The sequence below is a fragment of the Trachypithecus francoisi genome, unplaced genomic scaffold (assembly GCF_009764315.1).
Source record: "Trachypithecus francoisi isolate TF-2019V2 unplaced genomic scaffold, Tfra_2.0 Lachesis_group11, whole genome shotgun sequence".
Taxonomy (NCBI): domain Eukaryota; kingdom Metazoa; phylum Chordata; class Mammalia; order Primates; family Cercopithecidae; genus Trachypithecus; species Trachypithecus francoisi.
The window spans coordinates 85,320,451-85,336,707 of NW_022681456.1; the positions used below are offsets into that span (position 1 = coordinate 85,320,451).

General features: G+C 47.8%; 1 protein-coding gene across 4 annotated transcripts; it reads left to right on the forward strand.

The window, feature by feature from the left end:
* Window positions 1-7,856: 7,856 nt before the first annotated feature.
* RHEBL1 (RHEB like 1) lies at window positions 7,857-15,243 on the forward strand. 4 transcript variants are annotated; one of them, XM_033222220.1, is made up of 9 exons: window positions 7,883-8,136; window positions 8,678-8,817; window positions 11,076-11,143; window positions 11,409-11,491; window positions 11,578-11,634; window positions 11,820-11,867; window positions 12,658-12,739; window positions 12,894-12,979; window positions 13,875-15,243. In XM_033222220.1, the coding sequence occupies exons 2-9, from the start codon at window positions 8,700-8,702 to the stop codon at window positions 13,888-13,890; spliced, it is 558 nt and encodes a 185-aa protein (XP_033078111.1). In that variant the 5' UTR covers window positions 7,883-8,136; window positions 8,678-8,699; the 3' UTR covers window positions 13,891-15,243. The 4 variants fall into 4 exon arrangements, with proteins under 4 accessions (XP_033078113.1, XP_033078112.1, XP_033078111.1 ...); XM_033222219.1 differs by having other exon boundaries at window positions 8,746-8,817; XM_033222222.1 differs by lacking the exon at window positions 13,875-15,243 and having other exon boundaries at window positions 7,857-8,136; window positions 12,894-13,411.
* The last annotated feature ends 1,014 nt before the right edge of the window (window positions 15,244-16,257 follow it).

Here is a 16,257-nt window from a genome sequence, read left to right on the forward strand (position 1 = left end):
CAGCTCCCACAAGTAGCTGGGACTACAGGAACACACCACTATGCCTGGCTAATTTTTTTCTTTTCTTTTTTTTTGAGATGGAGTCTCACTGTGTTGCCCAGGCTGGAGTGCAGTGGTGTGATCTCGGCTCACTGCAAGCTCTACCTCCTGGGTTCACACAATTCTCCTGCCTCAGCCTCCCAAGTAGCTGGGACTATAGGCGCCCGTCACCATACCCGGCTATTTTTTTTTTTTTTTTTTTTTGTATTTTTAGTAGTGGCAGGGTTTCACCATGTTAACCAGGATGGTCTCGATCTCCTGACCTTGTGAACTGCCTGCCTCGGCCTCCCAATGTGCTGGCATTACAGGTGTGAGCCACCGTGCCCAGCTAATTTTTGTATTTTTTGTAGAGACGGGGTTTTGCCTAGGCTGGTCTAGAACTCCTGATCTGAAGTGATCTGCTCACTTTGGCCTCTCAAAGTGCTGGGATTACAGGTGTGAGCCACTGCTCCTGGCCCCAAACTTGTATATTGATATGAAAATATCCATTTTCTTTTCTTTTCTCTTTTTTTTTTTTTTTGAGATGGAGTTTTGCTCTTGTTGCCCAGGCTGGAGTCCAATGGCGTGATCTCGGCTCACTGCAACCTCTGCCTCCTAGGTTCAAGCGATTCTCCTGCCTCAGCCTCCCGAGTAGCTGGGATTACAGATGTGCGCCACCATGCCCGGCTAATTTTGTATTATTAGTAGAGACAGGGTTTTACCATGTTGGTCAGATTGGTCTCGAACTCCTGACCTCAGATGATCCGCCCGCCTTGGCCTCCCAAAGTGCTTGGATTAGAGATGTGACCCACCGCACCTGGCTAAAATACTCATTTTCAATATAAGTGCCTTTATGATTACTAGATCCTCTTTTGGAACTTAGATATGATACCTAAAGGTGAACTCATCTTGTGGCCATGAGGTGACAAGCATAAGGGAAGAGTTAAGAGGACTGCAGGTACCAGACCTGGCATTATGGAGCAACTGGACTGATGCCGCTTACCTCCAGCTTTGTTACTTCAGAAAAATAAATCCTTATTTGTTTAAGCTATTGCAACTTGGTTTTTCTGTTACTGAAGCCAAATGTGTTCTTAATATTCAAGTGACTACAACAACAGATTCAATATCAGATAGTTCAGGTTACTGTAGATCAGGTACCCAATATCAAAGTTTCTACGACAGATGTCACAGATGGCCTCATTGTCTCCCATGCAGGTGCAATCTGAGTGCTCCAAGGTGATGTTTGTGGTGAGGATGGAGTTGTAGATCTCAACTACAGCTGTGGAAACCTGGGGGCTTGGTAAATGAAGAACTCCAGCTTGGACTTCTTGCCATAATCAATCTACTCTGTAGCAGATTGAAAAACAGAGCTACAATATTTTGCAGTTTCTCTCATGGAGAAATGGAGTCTATTTCCCCATGCCTTGAATCTGGGATGGCATTGTGACTTGCTTAGGCTACTAACATGTGGCAGAACTTGTGTTGAATGAGTTTCAAAGCCTAAGGCCTCAAGAGACCATGCACTGTCCTAACTTTGCCATCTTGGATGCTTCTGCTACCCAAGCAGAAGAAGCTCGGGCTGCCCCAATAAATGATGAGAGACATGTGGACAGACAGAGGCCTAGCCAAGAGCCAGCACCAAGGCTCCGGACATGAGTGAGGTCATTTTAGACCTTCCATTCCCAGTGGAGCTTCCACTGACTAGTCACAAGAGTAAGTCCAGAGGAGGCAACATAAGAACCATCAATTCAACCCACAGAATCCTGAGAAAAATACATTGTTGTTTTAAGGCACCAAAGTTTGATGAGGTTTCTTATGCAACAATAGGTAATTGATACATCAGCAGGGAGGTAAACTCATAACTGTGGAAAACAAACAAGCCTTGAATACCTGTGCAATGGAGTCCATTAGAAAAGACATGCCATATAATTTGGATGCAAACAGAGTAGAGACATTTTTCACTTTTCCCAGAGATACTTAAAACAGTTTTCTGGGAACATCTTATCTTTATTTTGTCTCAGTTGTTTGAGACATAGCAATATATTATGCTGTCTTAGAAATGTTATTTCAGGCCAGGCTGGGTGGCTCACGTCTGTAATCTCAGTGTTTTGGGAGGCTGAGGAGGAAGGATTGCTTGAGGCCAGGAGTTCAAGACTAGCCTGGGAGCGACCCCGTCTCTACAAAAAAAAAAAAAAAAATTAGCTGGGCATAGTGGTGCATGCCTGTATAGTCTCGGCTACTCAGGAGGCTAAGGCAAGAGGATCACTTGAGCCCAGGAGTTATGGGCCACAGTAAGCTATGACGGCACCACTGCACTCCAGCTTGGGTGACAGAGTGGCACCCTGTCTCTAAAAAACAAAAACAGGCTGGGTGCGGTGGCTCACATCTGTAAACCCAGCACTTTGGGAGGCTGAGGTGGGTGGATTGCTTGAGTCCAGGAGTTTGAGACCAGCCTGAACAACATGGTGAAACTCCGTCTCTACTGAAAATACAAAAATTAGCTGGGCATGGTGGTGCATGCCTGTAGTCTCAGCTACTCAGGAAGCTGAGGTAGGAGAATCACCTGAGCTGAAGAGGTAGAGGCTGCAGTGAGCCAAAATCATGCCACTGCACTCCAGCCTGGGCAATCGGAGTGAGACCCTGTCTCAAAAATAAATAAATAAATAAAAATAATAAAAAACAAAAGAAATGTTATTCCAATCCCATTTATCTAACATTAGGATGAATTGCTTCCTTTATTTCTAGTATTATATAAATAATACATAATAAATGTTTATTATATATAAAACAATATTTATATATTATATATTTTAATACATATTATTTTTTGACTTATACTCAAGTTCTATTCTTCCTTTATTCGATCCTGTTTTTGTGATCTTTACTAAATAAACCACTTATGCATTACTTTTTTTTTTTTGAGACGGAGTCTCGCTCTATCACCCAGGCAGAATGCAGTGGCGCAATCTTGGCTCACTACAACCTCTGTCTCCCGGGTTCAAGTGATTCTCCTGCCTCAGCCTCCCGAGTAGCTGGGATTACAGGCGCCTCCCACCATGCCTGGCTAAATTTTGTATTTTTAGTAGAGATGGGGTTTCACCATGTTGGTCAGGCTGGTCTCAAACTCCTGACCTCAAGATTCACCTGCCTTAGCCTCCCAAAGTGTTGGGATTACAGGTGTGACCCACTGTGCCCAGACTATGTATTCCTTTTTAAAGTGATTGATATTTAATGAATAACTATTTAATCAACCGGATACCTTAGTCCTAAAATGTGCAGGTTTTATAGATTGGCTCATGAAACATTTCTCTTTTTGTTTTTCTGGAGACAGAGTCTCACTCTGTTGCCCAGGCTGGAATGCAGTGGCATGATTTCGGCTCACCGCAACCTCTGCCTCCCAGGTTCAGATGATTCTCCTGCCTCCACCTCCCAAGTACCTGGGACTACAGGCACACACCACCACGTCTGGCTAATTTTTCTATTTTTAGTAAAGACGGGGTTTCACCATGTTGGCCAGGCTGGTCTCGAACTCCTGACCTCAGGTGATCCATCCGCCTCAGCCTCCCAAAGTGCTGGGATTACAGGCGTGAGCCACTGTGCCCAGCCCTGGCTAACTTTTTTATATTTTAGTAAAGACCGGGTTTCACTGTGTTGCTCAGGCTGGTCTTGAACCACTGAGCTCAGCTCAGGCAATCCGCCCGCCTTGGCCTCCCAAAGTGCTAGGATTACAAGCGTGAGCCACTGTGCCTAGCCCTTTTTTATTTTTATTTTTATTTATTTTTTGACACAGGGTCTCTGTTGCCCAGGCTGGAGTACAGTGGCACAAACATGGCTCACTGCAGCCTCAACATCCTTGGGCTCAGGTGATCCTTTCATTTCAGCCTTCCAAGTAGCTTGAGACTACAGGTATGTGCCACCATGCCTGGTTAATTTTTCTTTCTCTTTTTTTTCTGTATTTTTTATAGAGACAGGGTTTCACCATGTTGCCTATCTAGGCTGGTCTCGAACTGCTGAGCTTAAGCAATTCACCTGCCTGGTCTCCCAAAGTTCTGGGATTACAGGCCTGAGCCACCACGTCAGGCCAAAACATTTATTTCTAATCACCTTGTCTTTTGCCTTTCTTTACTATAGATGTTGGAAAAGAAAATGCTAAAATTTCCAGGTTCCTTTACAGCTAGAGATGACTATATAAAACAATCTTGTTCAATGAGATGTAGGTGAATATCTGCTGTGAGATCTTCCCTTGCCAGCTAAAAAGAAAAAGTCACAAGAGGAGAAAGCCCTTTGTCTTGGCTCTTTTGCTTTCTCTCTGATTCAAAACAGGAGAATTAAGATGGTTTAAGGCCGGGCGCGGTGGCTCAAGCCTGTAATCCCAGCACTTTGGGAGGCCGAGACGGGCGGATCACAAGGTCAGGAGATCAAGACCATCCTGGCGAACACAGTGAAACCCCGTCTCTACTAAAAATACAAAAAACTAGCCGGGCGAGTGGCGGGCGCCTGTAGTCCCAGTTACTTGGGAGGCTGAGGCAGGAGAATGGCGGGAACCCGGGAGGCGGAGCTTGCAGTGAGCTGAGATCTGGCCACTGCACTCCAGCCTGGGCGACAGAGCAAGACTCCGCCTCAAAAAAAAAAAAAAAAAAAAAAAAAGATGGTTTAATAAGGAGACTATTTACAAAGCTGTGGGCAGGGTATATAGGGAGACCACAAGGGATAGAGCAATGCCCCAAGGTGAATAACAGAAAAGAGGCTGATACTGCTATAGGCCTGAAGGCTGAGGGGAGTCACTGAAAACTAGAAGACAGCTGTGTGTATGTGTTGGAGGAGGCGGCTGCCTTGAGAGGTGCTGTGACCTTCAATGAGGGACAGAGCCACTCTCCTCCCTTCATTGAATCTCCTGTGTGTGCTTTCCTTTGGTTGAGATTCACTGAAAGCCAGGAGACAAGGCCTGCCTCCTGGACACAAATCTGGGTGGAAAACAATGGAGAGTTCATCATCTTGACGGTATAAGCAGTATAAAAGGCATCTGTTTTGTTTTATTTTTTTCCCCTCCCTCCTTCCCTCCCTCCCTCCCTCCCTTCCTTCCTTCCTTCCTTTTGATGGAGTCTCACTCTGTTGCCTGGGCTGGAGCGCAGTGGCATGATCTCGGCTCACTGCAAGCTCCACCTACCAGGTTCACGCCATTCTCCTGTCTGCCATTCTCCTGTCTCAGTCTCCCAAGTAGCTGGGACTACAGGTGCCCGCCACCACGCCTGTCTAATTTTTTTTTTTTTTTGAGGCGGAGTCTCGCTCTGTCGCCCAGACTGGAGTGCAGTGGCCGGATCTCAGCTCACTGCAAGCTCTGCCTCCCGGGTTTACGCCATTCTCCTGCCTCAGCCTCCCGAGTAGCTGGGACTACAGGCGCCCGCCACCTCGCCCGGCTAGTTTTTGTATTTTTAGTAGAGATGGGGTTTCACCCTGTTAGCCAGGATGGTCTCGATCTCCTGACCTCGTGATCCACCTGTCTCGGCCTCCCAAAGTGCTGGGATTACAGGCTTGAGCCACCGCGCCCGGCCAAGGCTAATTTTTTGTATTTTTAGTAGAGATGGGGTTTCACCGTGTTAGCCAGGATGGTCTCGATCTCCTGACCTCGTGATCCACCTGCATCGGCCTCCCAAAGTGCTAGGATTACAGGCATGAGCCACCGTGCCTGGCCTATTTCTGTATCCTAGTGTGCAACACATAGTAAGAGTGCCTGGCATAAAGTAGAATATCTTTTTTTTTTTTTTTAAAGAGTCTCACTCTGTTGCCCAGGCTGGAGTGCAGAGTGCAATGGTGTGATCCTGGCTCACTGCAACCTCTGCCTCCCATGTTCAAACGATTCTCCTGCCTCAGCCTCCCAAGTAGCTGGAATTACAGGCGCGCACCATCACACCCAGCTAATTTTTGTATTTTTAGTAGAGGCGGGGTTTCACTATGTTGGCCAGGCTGGTCTTGAACTCCTGACCTCAAGCGATCTGCCTGCCTCAGTCTCCCAAAGTGCTGGGATTACAGGCATGAGCCAGCACGTCCGGCCTAGGGCTTTTGTGAACATTAAATGAGATAACAATAAAATGCACCTGGCACATAGTATAGTAGAACTCTCTATAAATCTAGGTGATTTCCTTCCTTTCTTCCCTCCTCTACCAATCCTTCTGCAAGTCATTTTTTTTTTTTTTTTTTTTTTTTGAGACGGAGTCCCGCTCTGTCGCCCAGGCTGGAGTGCAGTGGCCGGATCTCAGCTCACTGCAAGCTCCGCCTCCCGGGTTTACGCCATTCTCTCGCCTCAGCCTCCCGAGTAGCTGGGACTACAGGCGCCCGCCACCACGCCCGGCTAGTTTTTTGTATTTTTTAGTAGAGACGGGGTTTCACTGTGTTAGCCAGGATGGTCTCGATCTCCTGACCTCGTGATCCGCCCGTCTCGGCCTCCCAAAGTGCTGGGATTACAGGCTTGAGCCACCGCGCCCGGCCAGTCTGCAAGTCATTTTAACCTTAGCTTCAGAATATCCTGAATTCTCGACTTCATTCAACATGATCACTCTAGCCACGCCACTCTCATCTGGACTACAGGTAACAGTTTCTTCGCCAATCTCCCTCCTTCCTCTTGCTCCTGTTCCCCTCAAACCCCAATCCATTCACCACAGCCGGGGAGATATTTTAGAAAGACAATTTAGATCATGTCATGCCCCAGCTTAAATACCTTCAAGTACTTAGAATTAGCCCAGACTTCTTTATGTGGCCTGGCCTCTGCCATTCTCTTAGACTTCATCTGCTTTAGGCTAACTGGCTTTCTTTTTTTCTTCCCCTCTTCCTGGAATTTACCGAATTTATTTCCATCTTAACGCCTTAGCATTGGTGGATTCTTCTTTTGAAATCTGCTAACTGGTTCCTTCAGATCTTAGTTTAAATGGGGTTTCCTATGGGAGAAAGTATCACTAATCTAAAGTGGTCATCTCAGCCAGGCTCGGTGGCTCACGCCTATAATCCCAGCACTTTGGGAGGCCAGGTCAGGTGAATCATTTGAGGCCAGGCGTTCGAGACCAGCCTGGGCAACATAGCAAAATCCCGTCTCTCCCCAAAACACAAAAATCAGCCAGTCTCATAACCCTGTCTCAAAATAAAGAAAAAAATTAAAAATGCTGTATTGTCTTTAAAAAATAAAGTGGTCATCTTTTATCACACCATCTTCTATAGCACTTAACGCTCTCTGATATCTCCTTGTTGTATGTTTGTTTCTGCCTTCATAAGAGCAGACACATTGTCTTTCATGTCCATGTTCTGACCCCAAAGCTGGAGCAATGCCTGAAACACGTAGAGTATGCTCAGTATTTGTTGAAAAATGAATGTTTGAGGATCATGATGATGAAGAAGAAACCTCAGACTACTTGATCATAAATTCTAGCAATTTCCGCAAGAACAAGAATTGCAGTTTGAAATTAGATGCTGGAGGACTGGAAACCTTGATAGGTCTGGGGCTGAAGGCTGGGGGAAGCAGAGGGAATATATTGGAACTTCGGCCCTTTTCTTCCTATCTAAGGACCCCAGAGACCATGCAAAAGGCTAGAATCTTATGGCCAAAAACCATACAACGGGTATTTTCCATCCATAATTCTTCGCAGCCACTTCAGCTAGGCTGCAAAAGCGCAAACGCCTTTAGGACCCCGGGTTCCTTTCTGTTTCTTTATGAATGAACCGGCTCCAGTCTGCGCACGCGCAGCTCCCAGGACTCCCGCTCCACGTGAGGCCCACCCTTCCCTCCTGCTGGCGGCACCGCCCTTACCCGTTCTAATGGACCAATGGCGAGCGGCCTGAGGGGCGGAGCCCGGCGCGGCGCGGCACAGTAGTTCCCCCGGCGCCTGGCTCCCTCGCGTTAGACTTGCTGTGTTGTGATCACGTGGGCAGCTCCGGGCGCGGCGCTTGTTTTGGTTTCCCTCTAACTTGCCCACGGCAGCTTCTGGGTGAGCGACTTTCCTGCACCTGCCCACACCCTGACCTCGTCTTCGGGCTCTCTCAGCCCGCAGTTCCGCAAGCCCCTGGGGCGGGCTCCTGCCATGCCGCTGGTCCGTTACAGGAAGGTGGTCATCCTCGGATACCGCTCTGTAGGTGAGTCTCCGCCCTGCAGAGCTCGGACGCGCAGCAGCTTTGTAGCCAGAAGAGGCGCGCTGCCGTGGGAACGCGACCCACGGAGGAATGGTGACATCGTAAGAATGGGGTTGTAGAGCGAGGATTGGAAGAGTGGAGGAATAAAGGTTGGTGGTGTGTGGAGGCTGCAGGAAGCGCGAGCACTCAAGGCTTAATGAGGACCTGGCTGCGGTAATCTCAGAGTGGTCCCAGCGTTACTTTGGGGATAGGGGTGGGGTCACAATTTGAAAACCGGGACGCGGTCTCCGTGGGGACAGATAGTCGCAGGTGTCCTGGGGCGGGGCGGACTTGATCCTGGGGAATCTTGGATCTTCCTGCGGGTAGGATGGGGTGGGGAAGGCGGCGGGAAAGGCTTCCTGCTGCGCTTCTGAATGCATCCGGTAGCCAAAGTGCGGAGACCCCGGGCAAAAAGACGGTGAGGGTAGACACAAGGGATAGGATTGCTTGAGGCACTCACAGACTGTGGTGTTAATTTGGGGTACCCTTTGGTCCTGGGCCACAGTCCGAAAGGACAGAGGATGTGAATGTGGATGGATGATTTGGATACAGCTGCCACACTGCTCCCCACAGGGAAGACATCTTTGGCACATCAATTTGTGGAAGGCGAGTTCTCGGAAGGCTACGATCCTACAGTGGAGAATAGTGAGTAGACTTCTCCCCTAGTGTGCTGGTGATGCGACCCGGAGGGCTTGGATAGCCCACCCAACTCCATAATGTATTTCTCTGGTGCCAAGGGGCTGATTTATTTACACATTACATCTAATTTCTTCTTTAGCAATCCTGTTCGATGGATGGCTAGAGTATGGATTTTGCAGGATACTGAGTCTGGGATAGTTTAGATGTAGACATTAAGAACCTTAGTGTGTTTTTCCAGTTACCTGGATAACTCCCTGTAGCTGATCTATCTGTGTCAACCCCAAGGTTAAGAATGTAAGGGGAGGCCGGGCGCAGTGGCTCACGCCTGTAATCCCAGCACTTTGGGAAGCTGAGGCGAGCGGATCGATTGAGGTCAGGATTTCAAGACCAGCCTGGCCAACATGGTGAAACCTCATCGCTACTAAAAATACCAAAATTAGCTGGGCATGGTGGCACACACCTGTAATCCCAGCTACTAAGGAGGCTGAGGTAGGGGAATCGCTTGAACGCAGCAGGTAAATGTTGCAGTGAGCAAAGATTGTGCCACTGCACACCAGCCTGGGTGTCAGGGTGAGACTGTCTCAAAAAAAAAAAAAAAAAAGCCAGGCACCGTGGCTCACGCCTGTAATCCCAGCTCATTGGGAGGCCAAGACAGGCGGATCACCTGAGGTCAAGAGTTCGAAAGCATCCTGGCCAACTGGTGAAACCCTGTATCTACTAAAAATACAAACAATTAGTTGGACATGGTGATGGATATCTGTAATCCCATCTACTCGGGTGGCTGAGGCAGGAGAATTGCTTGGACCCAGGAGGCGGAGGTTGCAGTGAGCTGAGATGGTGCCACTGTGTTCTAGCCTGGGCAACAAGAGCGAAACAACGTCTCAAAAAAAAGAAAAAAAGAGAATAAAAAGAATGTAAGTGGGGGGAAGGGAGTGGGAGGGATGAAGATAAATTGATCAGTAAGTACAGATATATAGTTTGATAGAAGAAATAAGACTTAGTAGATCAGTAGGATGACTATAGCTTACAATAAGCTATTTTACATTTCAAAATAGCTATAAGAATTCAAATGGTTCTAGCATAAAGAAAACACAAATATTTAAGGTGATGAATATTCCAGATATACTTATTTGATCTTTACAAATTATGGCCGGGCGCGGTGGCTCAAGCCTGTAATCCCAGCACTTTGGGAGGCCGAGACGGGCGGATCACGAGGTCAGGAGATCGAGACCATCCTGGCTAACACAGTGAAACCCCGTCTGTACTAAAAAAATACAAAAAACTAGCCGGGCGAGGTGGCGGGCGCCTGTAGTCCCAGCTACTGGGGAGGCTGAGGCAGGAGAATGGCGTAAACCCGGGAGGCGGAGCTTGCAGTGAGCTGAGATCCGGCCACTGCACTCCAGCCTGGGCGACAGAGCGAGACTCCTTCTCAAAAAAAAAAAAACAAATTATATGAATGTATTATCATGTGTACCCTGAAACTTGGTGCATGTATTATTCATCAATAAAACAAAAGTAATTTTCTTTTCTTTTCGAGACAGAGTCTCGCTCTGTCACCCAGGCTGGAGTGCAGTGCCGCAATCTCAGCTCACTGCAACCTCCACCTCCTGGGTTCAAGCAATTCTCATGCTTCAGCCTCCTGAGTAGCTGGGACTACAGGCATACACCACCATGCCCAGCTAATGTTTTGTATTTTTAGTAGAGACGGGGTTTAACCATGTTGGCCAGGCTGGTCTCGAACTCTTGGTCTTAAGTGATCCGACTGCCTTGGCCTCCCAAAGTGCTGGGATTACAGGTGTTAGCCACTGGGCCCGACCAACAATCTACTTTAAAAAAATGTTGCCAAAAAAAAGAAGGTAAGACAGCCAGGTGTAGAGGTGCATATCTATAGTTCCAGCTCTTGGGAGGTTGAGGTGAGAGGATCGCTTGAGCCCAGGACTTCCAGGCTATAGGGTGCTAAGAGTGCACCTGTGAATAGCCACTGCTCTACAGCCTGGGCAACATAGCAAGACCTCATCTCAAAAAAAAAAAAAAAAAATGTAATTAGCCAGGCGCAGTGGCGGGCGCCTATAATCCCAGCTACTTGGGAGGCTGAGGCAGGAGAATCGCTTGAACCCAGGTAGCAGAGGTTGCAGTGAGCCGAGATCAAGCCACTGCACTCCAGCTTGGGCAATAGAGTGAGATTCTGTCTCAAAAAAAAAAGGTCAGGGGACATACATTGCTGGCCCTATAAGGCACCTCACAAAGTTTTCTTTTCTTTTCAGCTTACAGCAAGATAGTGACTCTTGGCAAAGATGAGTTTCACCTACACCTGGTGGACACAGCAGGGCAGGTACCAGTTGGGGTATGGTATCCAAAAGTGGCAGTTCAGCCCTCAGAGATGAAGTCTAGTAGTCTTTGTGGCTCATCTGTAAAGTACTATTAAAAGCATTTTACCTGCTAAGAGTATGCAGGGCTCATTGGAGCTGCTCCATAAATACTTGTTGAAGTGACTATAGTAGGGCATGCCCCAGGGAGGGTCACCTGGATGTTGTCCCACCAACCTTTGCCATCTGAGTGGTTTGGATCTAGGTACTGATGTTTCCATTTCTTGCCAGGATGAGTACAGCATTCTGCCCTATTCATTCATCATTGGAGTCCATGGTTATGTGCTTGTGTATTCCGTCACCTCTCTACATAGGTAAGTGACCAAGGTTGTGAGTGTGGGACTTGGGAAGACCTGAGGACTGTCTCATAAAGTTATAGCTCCAATTCTTGTGTTTAAAGCTTCCAAGTCATTGAGAGTCTGTACCAAAAGCTACACGAAGGCCATGGGAAAACCCGGTAAGTGGCCTTGGGGGACAGGGACATAGTGTGGGCATGAGGGAGGAGGAGAGAGCAGAGGGGAGAAGTATCAAGTTAGAGAGGCTCGGATATAGATCCTGCCTGGTCTGATAAGGAGTTGTCCAGCCTTGATGTAAGGAGTTGGGGAATGAGGGGATTCTGAAATAACTGCTGTTTCCTCACAGGGTGCCAGTGGTTCTAGTTGGGAACAAGGCAGATCTCTCTCCAGAGAGGTATGTAAATCTCTGCTACTTAGAGGAAAAGGAAGTGAAATGGACTGGGAATCAGTCATCCTCTCATCCTGGCTCTGCCACTGACTCAAGTCATTTCACCTCTCTTTGTCTCTAACTTGAAGCTTAAGGAAGATAATACTTCTATCTTAAAAGCCACAATTTCATATTTCAAGCCTCAGTCCTAGATTCACCCATTGTTCCTTTGTTTACCTATATTTGCTCCTTCCACAGCCCTCCTCCCAAAACTTGGGGAAATGGCAAGGGTCAGAGGAAGTCTTTTTCTTCCTTCTTTTTTTTTGAGATGAAGTCTTGTTCTGTTGCCCAGACTAGAGTGCAGTGGCATGATCTCGGCTCACTGCAACCTCTCCTCCCGGGTTCAAGCGAGTCTCCTGCCTCAGCTTCCCGAGTAGCTGGGACTACAGGCGCCCGCCACCACGCCTGGCTAATTTTTTGTATTTTTAGTAGAGACGGGGTTTCACTATGTTAGCCAGGATGGTCTTGATCTCCTGACCTTGTGATCCACCCGCCTAGGCCTCCCAAAGTGTTGGGATTACAGGCATGAGCCACCACGCGTGGCCCATTTTCTTTTTAATAGAGATGGTATTTCACTGTGTTGCCAAGGCTGGTCTTGAACTCCTGAGCTCAAGTGATCCACCACCTCGGCCTCCCAAAGTGCTGCATTACAGGCATGAGCCACTAAGCCTGGCCAGGAAGCCTTGATTCTGAAGATTTTTCAGAGCACTTACCGACATTTCTATCCTCCATCTTTATGTCCCAAATTTGCTTCCAGAGAGGTACAGGCAGTTGAAGGGAAGAAGCTGGCCGAGTCCTGGGGTGCGACATTTATGGAGTCATCTGCTCGAGAGAATCAGGTGCTTGACCCGAAGACTAGAAGGGTGGTGGTGGTAGCCGTGTTTTCCTTATTGTACTGCTTGGTGGGAATGTTGCAGGAATGGAGCTTTCACCCCAGAGCTGGGTGGTATTGGCACTGAACTGACTTTTGCCCTGAATCCTCTCCCCTTATAGCTAACTCAAGGCATCTTCACCAAAGTCATCCAGGAGATTGCCCGTGTGGAGAATTCCTATGGGCAAGAGCGTCGCTGCCATCTCATGTGAGCCCTTGGGTATGGTGTAACTGCCTTGTTTCTGCCTCTGGCACTTGCCATGGTCCAGTGGGGGGTCAGACCCTCAGGACTTCACGGGTATGGTTGCCAGCTGTGTTCCTGACCCCTGGACACACAGTGTGGCATCCTCATGTTTGCACACTTTCCCCAGGCTCTAGTGGCCTGGATGTCAATGTTTACAAAGGGGCAAGGACCTATCATGGACACTGGCTTCTAGCTCTCTGTTTTTGCTAGATGAATTCTGTTATAACCTGTGGGGTCAGGATATGAGTCCTGGGCATTATTTATCCAGGACCCATCCTCTTGAGTGGGTTTTGGGTGTTGGCTGGGTAAGGGAAGCCAGGGACTTCTGAAATAGAGCTGGCTCCCTGGGGTGACAATGTATATATGCAAATAAACTGAGAAATCTTTTGTTGTTGACTTCTTTTTCCTGTGTGTGTGTGTGAGACGGAGTTTCACTCTGTTGCCCAGGCTGGAGCGGTACAGTGCTGCGATCTCGGCTTCCCGCAACCTCCGCCTGCCAGGTTCAAGCAGTTCTCCTGCCTCAGTCTCCCACAGGCACCTGCCACCACGCCTGGCTGTTTTTAGTAGAGATGGGATTTCACCATGTTGGCCAGGATGGTCTTGAACTCCTGACCTTAAGTGATCCGTCCGCATCAGCCTCCCAAAGTGCTGGGATTATAGGCGTGAGCCACTACTCCCGGCCTTATTGTTGATTTCTGTGTATCTAGGGAGAGCTCAGAGCCAATATCTCTTTTTCCAAGGAGTGATGGCTGCGGTCTTTGGTGGGAAATCTTTGCTCCTACCTTGTTCCTATTCCTTATTCCTCACTTATTAAGGACCATTATCCTAACTTGCCTTTCCCACCTTTCTATTCTGCTAGGTTCCTCATACACTGAGTCCAGTTGGCTGCCACTCCCGTCCAAGTTTTGTAGCCTTTCAAGATCCCCTTAATTACAGAAACACCACCCTCTAGTGGCCAGATGCAACATGCTGACCTAGCTGTCTTCCTGGGGCCTCAGCATTTGCTTGGACTCAAAGCAGACAGGGTTTCAGGAGAACGAAGCCCCTTGTTCCTAATGATGTAAGAATTGAGAAGGAGCGTAGAGGCAGAGAGACTAAAGTGTTGTGAAGACTGACTTCCCAAGAGTGTTGAGTAAAGTAAGAAATAATGCATCGGTGCCTATCAGTCCCCCCGGCCTTCCATGTCCCCGGTGTCTTTCATTAAAATGGCTGTCCTTTGCTCTTTTCATACCTTTAATCTTTTTGTACTTTTCACACCTTTGGTGTTCTACTTTTTTTAGGTGTCAAAGGCTATTGGTTCTGCTCTTATGGACCTACCGCCTCAGTAGGATTGATATTTCAGCTAGGAAAGTTTGGTTCTGTTTGCCTCCGCTTTTCTTGATCCCCACCCTCCCACCAGCATGATTGCCTAACTAGTCTAATACCTCCTCCAAGGACGTGTAAGGGTTACTTGAATGGTAGATCTTCACAGGGAAGGTACAGACCTCTTCTGACAACTGGGGGAGCCCGAGGTACCTGTCAATGTACTTACTTGGGAAGGATTGACAGAACCTAGATGTGATTTTTAGCTGTGACTTTGTCAGTGCCTGGCTCCAGGCTTACAGTGGGGATATGGCTTGTCATGCTGATTTTCAAAAGTCCTGACAGCTGCTTTTGCTTTTCTGATCCAGAATCTAAAAAGAAATAAGGGCTGCTAGAAGAAACATACTTCAGACAACAATCTCACTGGCTTAGGAGGTTCCGGGAGGTCACTAACCTCTCTCCTTATACTAAAATTAAGTCCTTTTGCACATCTGACCTGGGATACTCATTACAGGGGCCTACTTTCCCGCTGCCATTTTCATGAGGTCTGGGGTAGACTTAGAAACAGCTAAAGTTTTCTAGTTTATCAATAATCTCAAGGCCTGGGGACAGTAGTGATAGCGGTTAATAGCTCCTCCACTTAGCTGTGTGGCCTTGGGCAGTCACTTAACCTCTCAGAGCCTCCATTTCTCATTTATGAAGACTGGCTAAGTGTGCTTCATAGAGTTGAGGTGAAAATTAAATCAGGTAATATATGCAAAGCTTACTACAGTTCTTCACACATAAGTCCTTAAGAAATAGTGGGTGGCAGCTGGGCGCGCCTGTAATCCCAGCACTTTGGGAGACCAAGGTGGGTGGACAACCTGAAGTCAGGAGTTTGAGACCAGCCTGGCCAACGTGGTGAAACCCCATCTCTACTAAAAATAAATTAGCTGGGTGTGATGGTGGGCGCCTGTAATCCCAGTTACTAGGGAGGCTGAGGCAGGATAATCGCTTGAACCTGGAAGGCAGAGGTTGCAGTGAGCCAAGATCACGCCATTTCACTCCAGCCTGGGAGACAAGAGCGAAACTCTGTCTCAAAAAAAAGAAAAAAAAAAAAAACCCGAAATAGTGGGTGGCTATCTGTGTTATTACTGGAGGTCTTTGTGGTGAGGGTCTGCCTCTCCCTGCCTCTGGGTGCAAACCTGGGAGGGGCCTTCCATTTTCCAACTTGTTTCTTGGTTAACTTATTCTATTGTAACCAAAAGAGGTGTGCAATCACTGCTGGAGTTTTTTTGCTCAAATATGTGTGAATGGTCAGTGCAGAAAGCATGATGCCAATGTGTGGCTGGAGTAGGACAAATCTAGTCCTGATCCCTCCTATGACTCTGACCAGCAGAGATTAAGGTCTCCTGCACTGTCGAATATAAAAGCATCAAGTCACATGTGGCTATTTAATTTCATTAAAATAAAAAGTTCCTTACTTGTACCACCTGCATTTCAAAGTGCTTGAGAGCTCATGTGGTTAATGGCTACCATATTAGATAGTGTAGATTTAATCCATTTCCATCACTGTAGAAAAGTTCTGTTGGGGTCCCGCGTGGTGGCTCATGCCTGTAATCCCAGCTCTTTGGGAGACCAGGGCGAGCGGATCACGAGTTCGAGACCAGGCTGGCCAACATAGTGAAACCCTGTCTCTACTAAAAATACAAAAAAGTAGCCGAGTCTGGTGGTGTGCGCCTGTAATCCCAGCTACTAGGGAGGCTGAGGCAGGAGAATCGCCTGAACCCTGGAGGCAGAGGTTGCAGTGAGCCGAGATCGCACCACTGCACTCCAAACCGGAGGGCAGTGCAAGACTCCGTCTCAAAAAAAAAAAAAAAAAAATTATGTTGGATAGCACCGTAAACCCTTTCCCCACAAAGCTGGCATTGGATCGAATCGGCCTGCCTCTTTCTCCATAT

What these genes read in the sequence shown, in the direction of transcription:
- RHEBL1 (XM_033222219.1), top strand. Translation starts at nt 8,085, where the DNA reads ATGCCGCTGGTCCGTTACAGGAAGGTGGTCATCCTCGGATACCGCTCT. An exon ending in TGGTGGACACAGCAGGGCAG is followed by an intron (nt 11,144 to 11,408) that starts GTACCAGTTGGG and finishes ATTTCTTGCCAG; the next exon opens with GATGAGTACAGCATTCTGCC. An exon ending in GAAGGCCATGGGAAAACCCG is followed by an intron (nt 11,635 to 11,819) that starts GTAAGTGGCCTT and finishes GTTTCCTCACAG; the next exon opens with GGTGCCAGTGGTTCTAGTTG.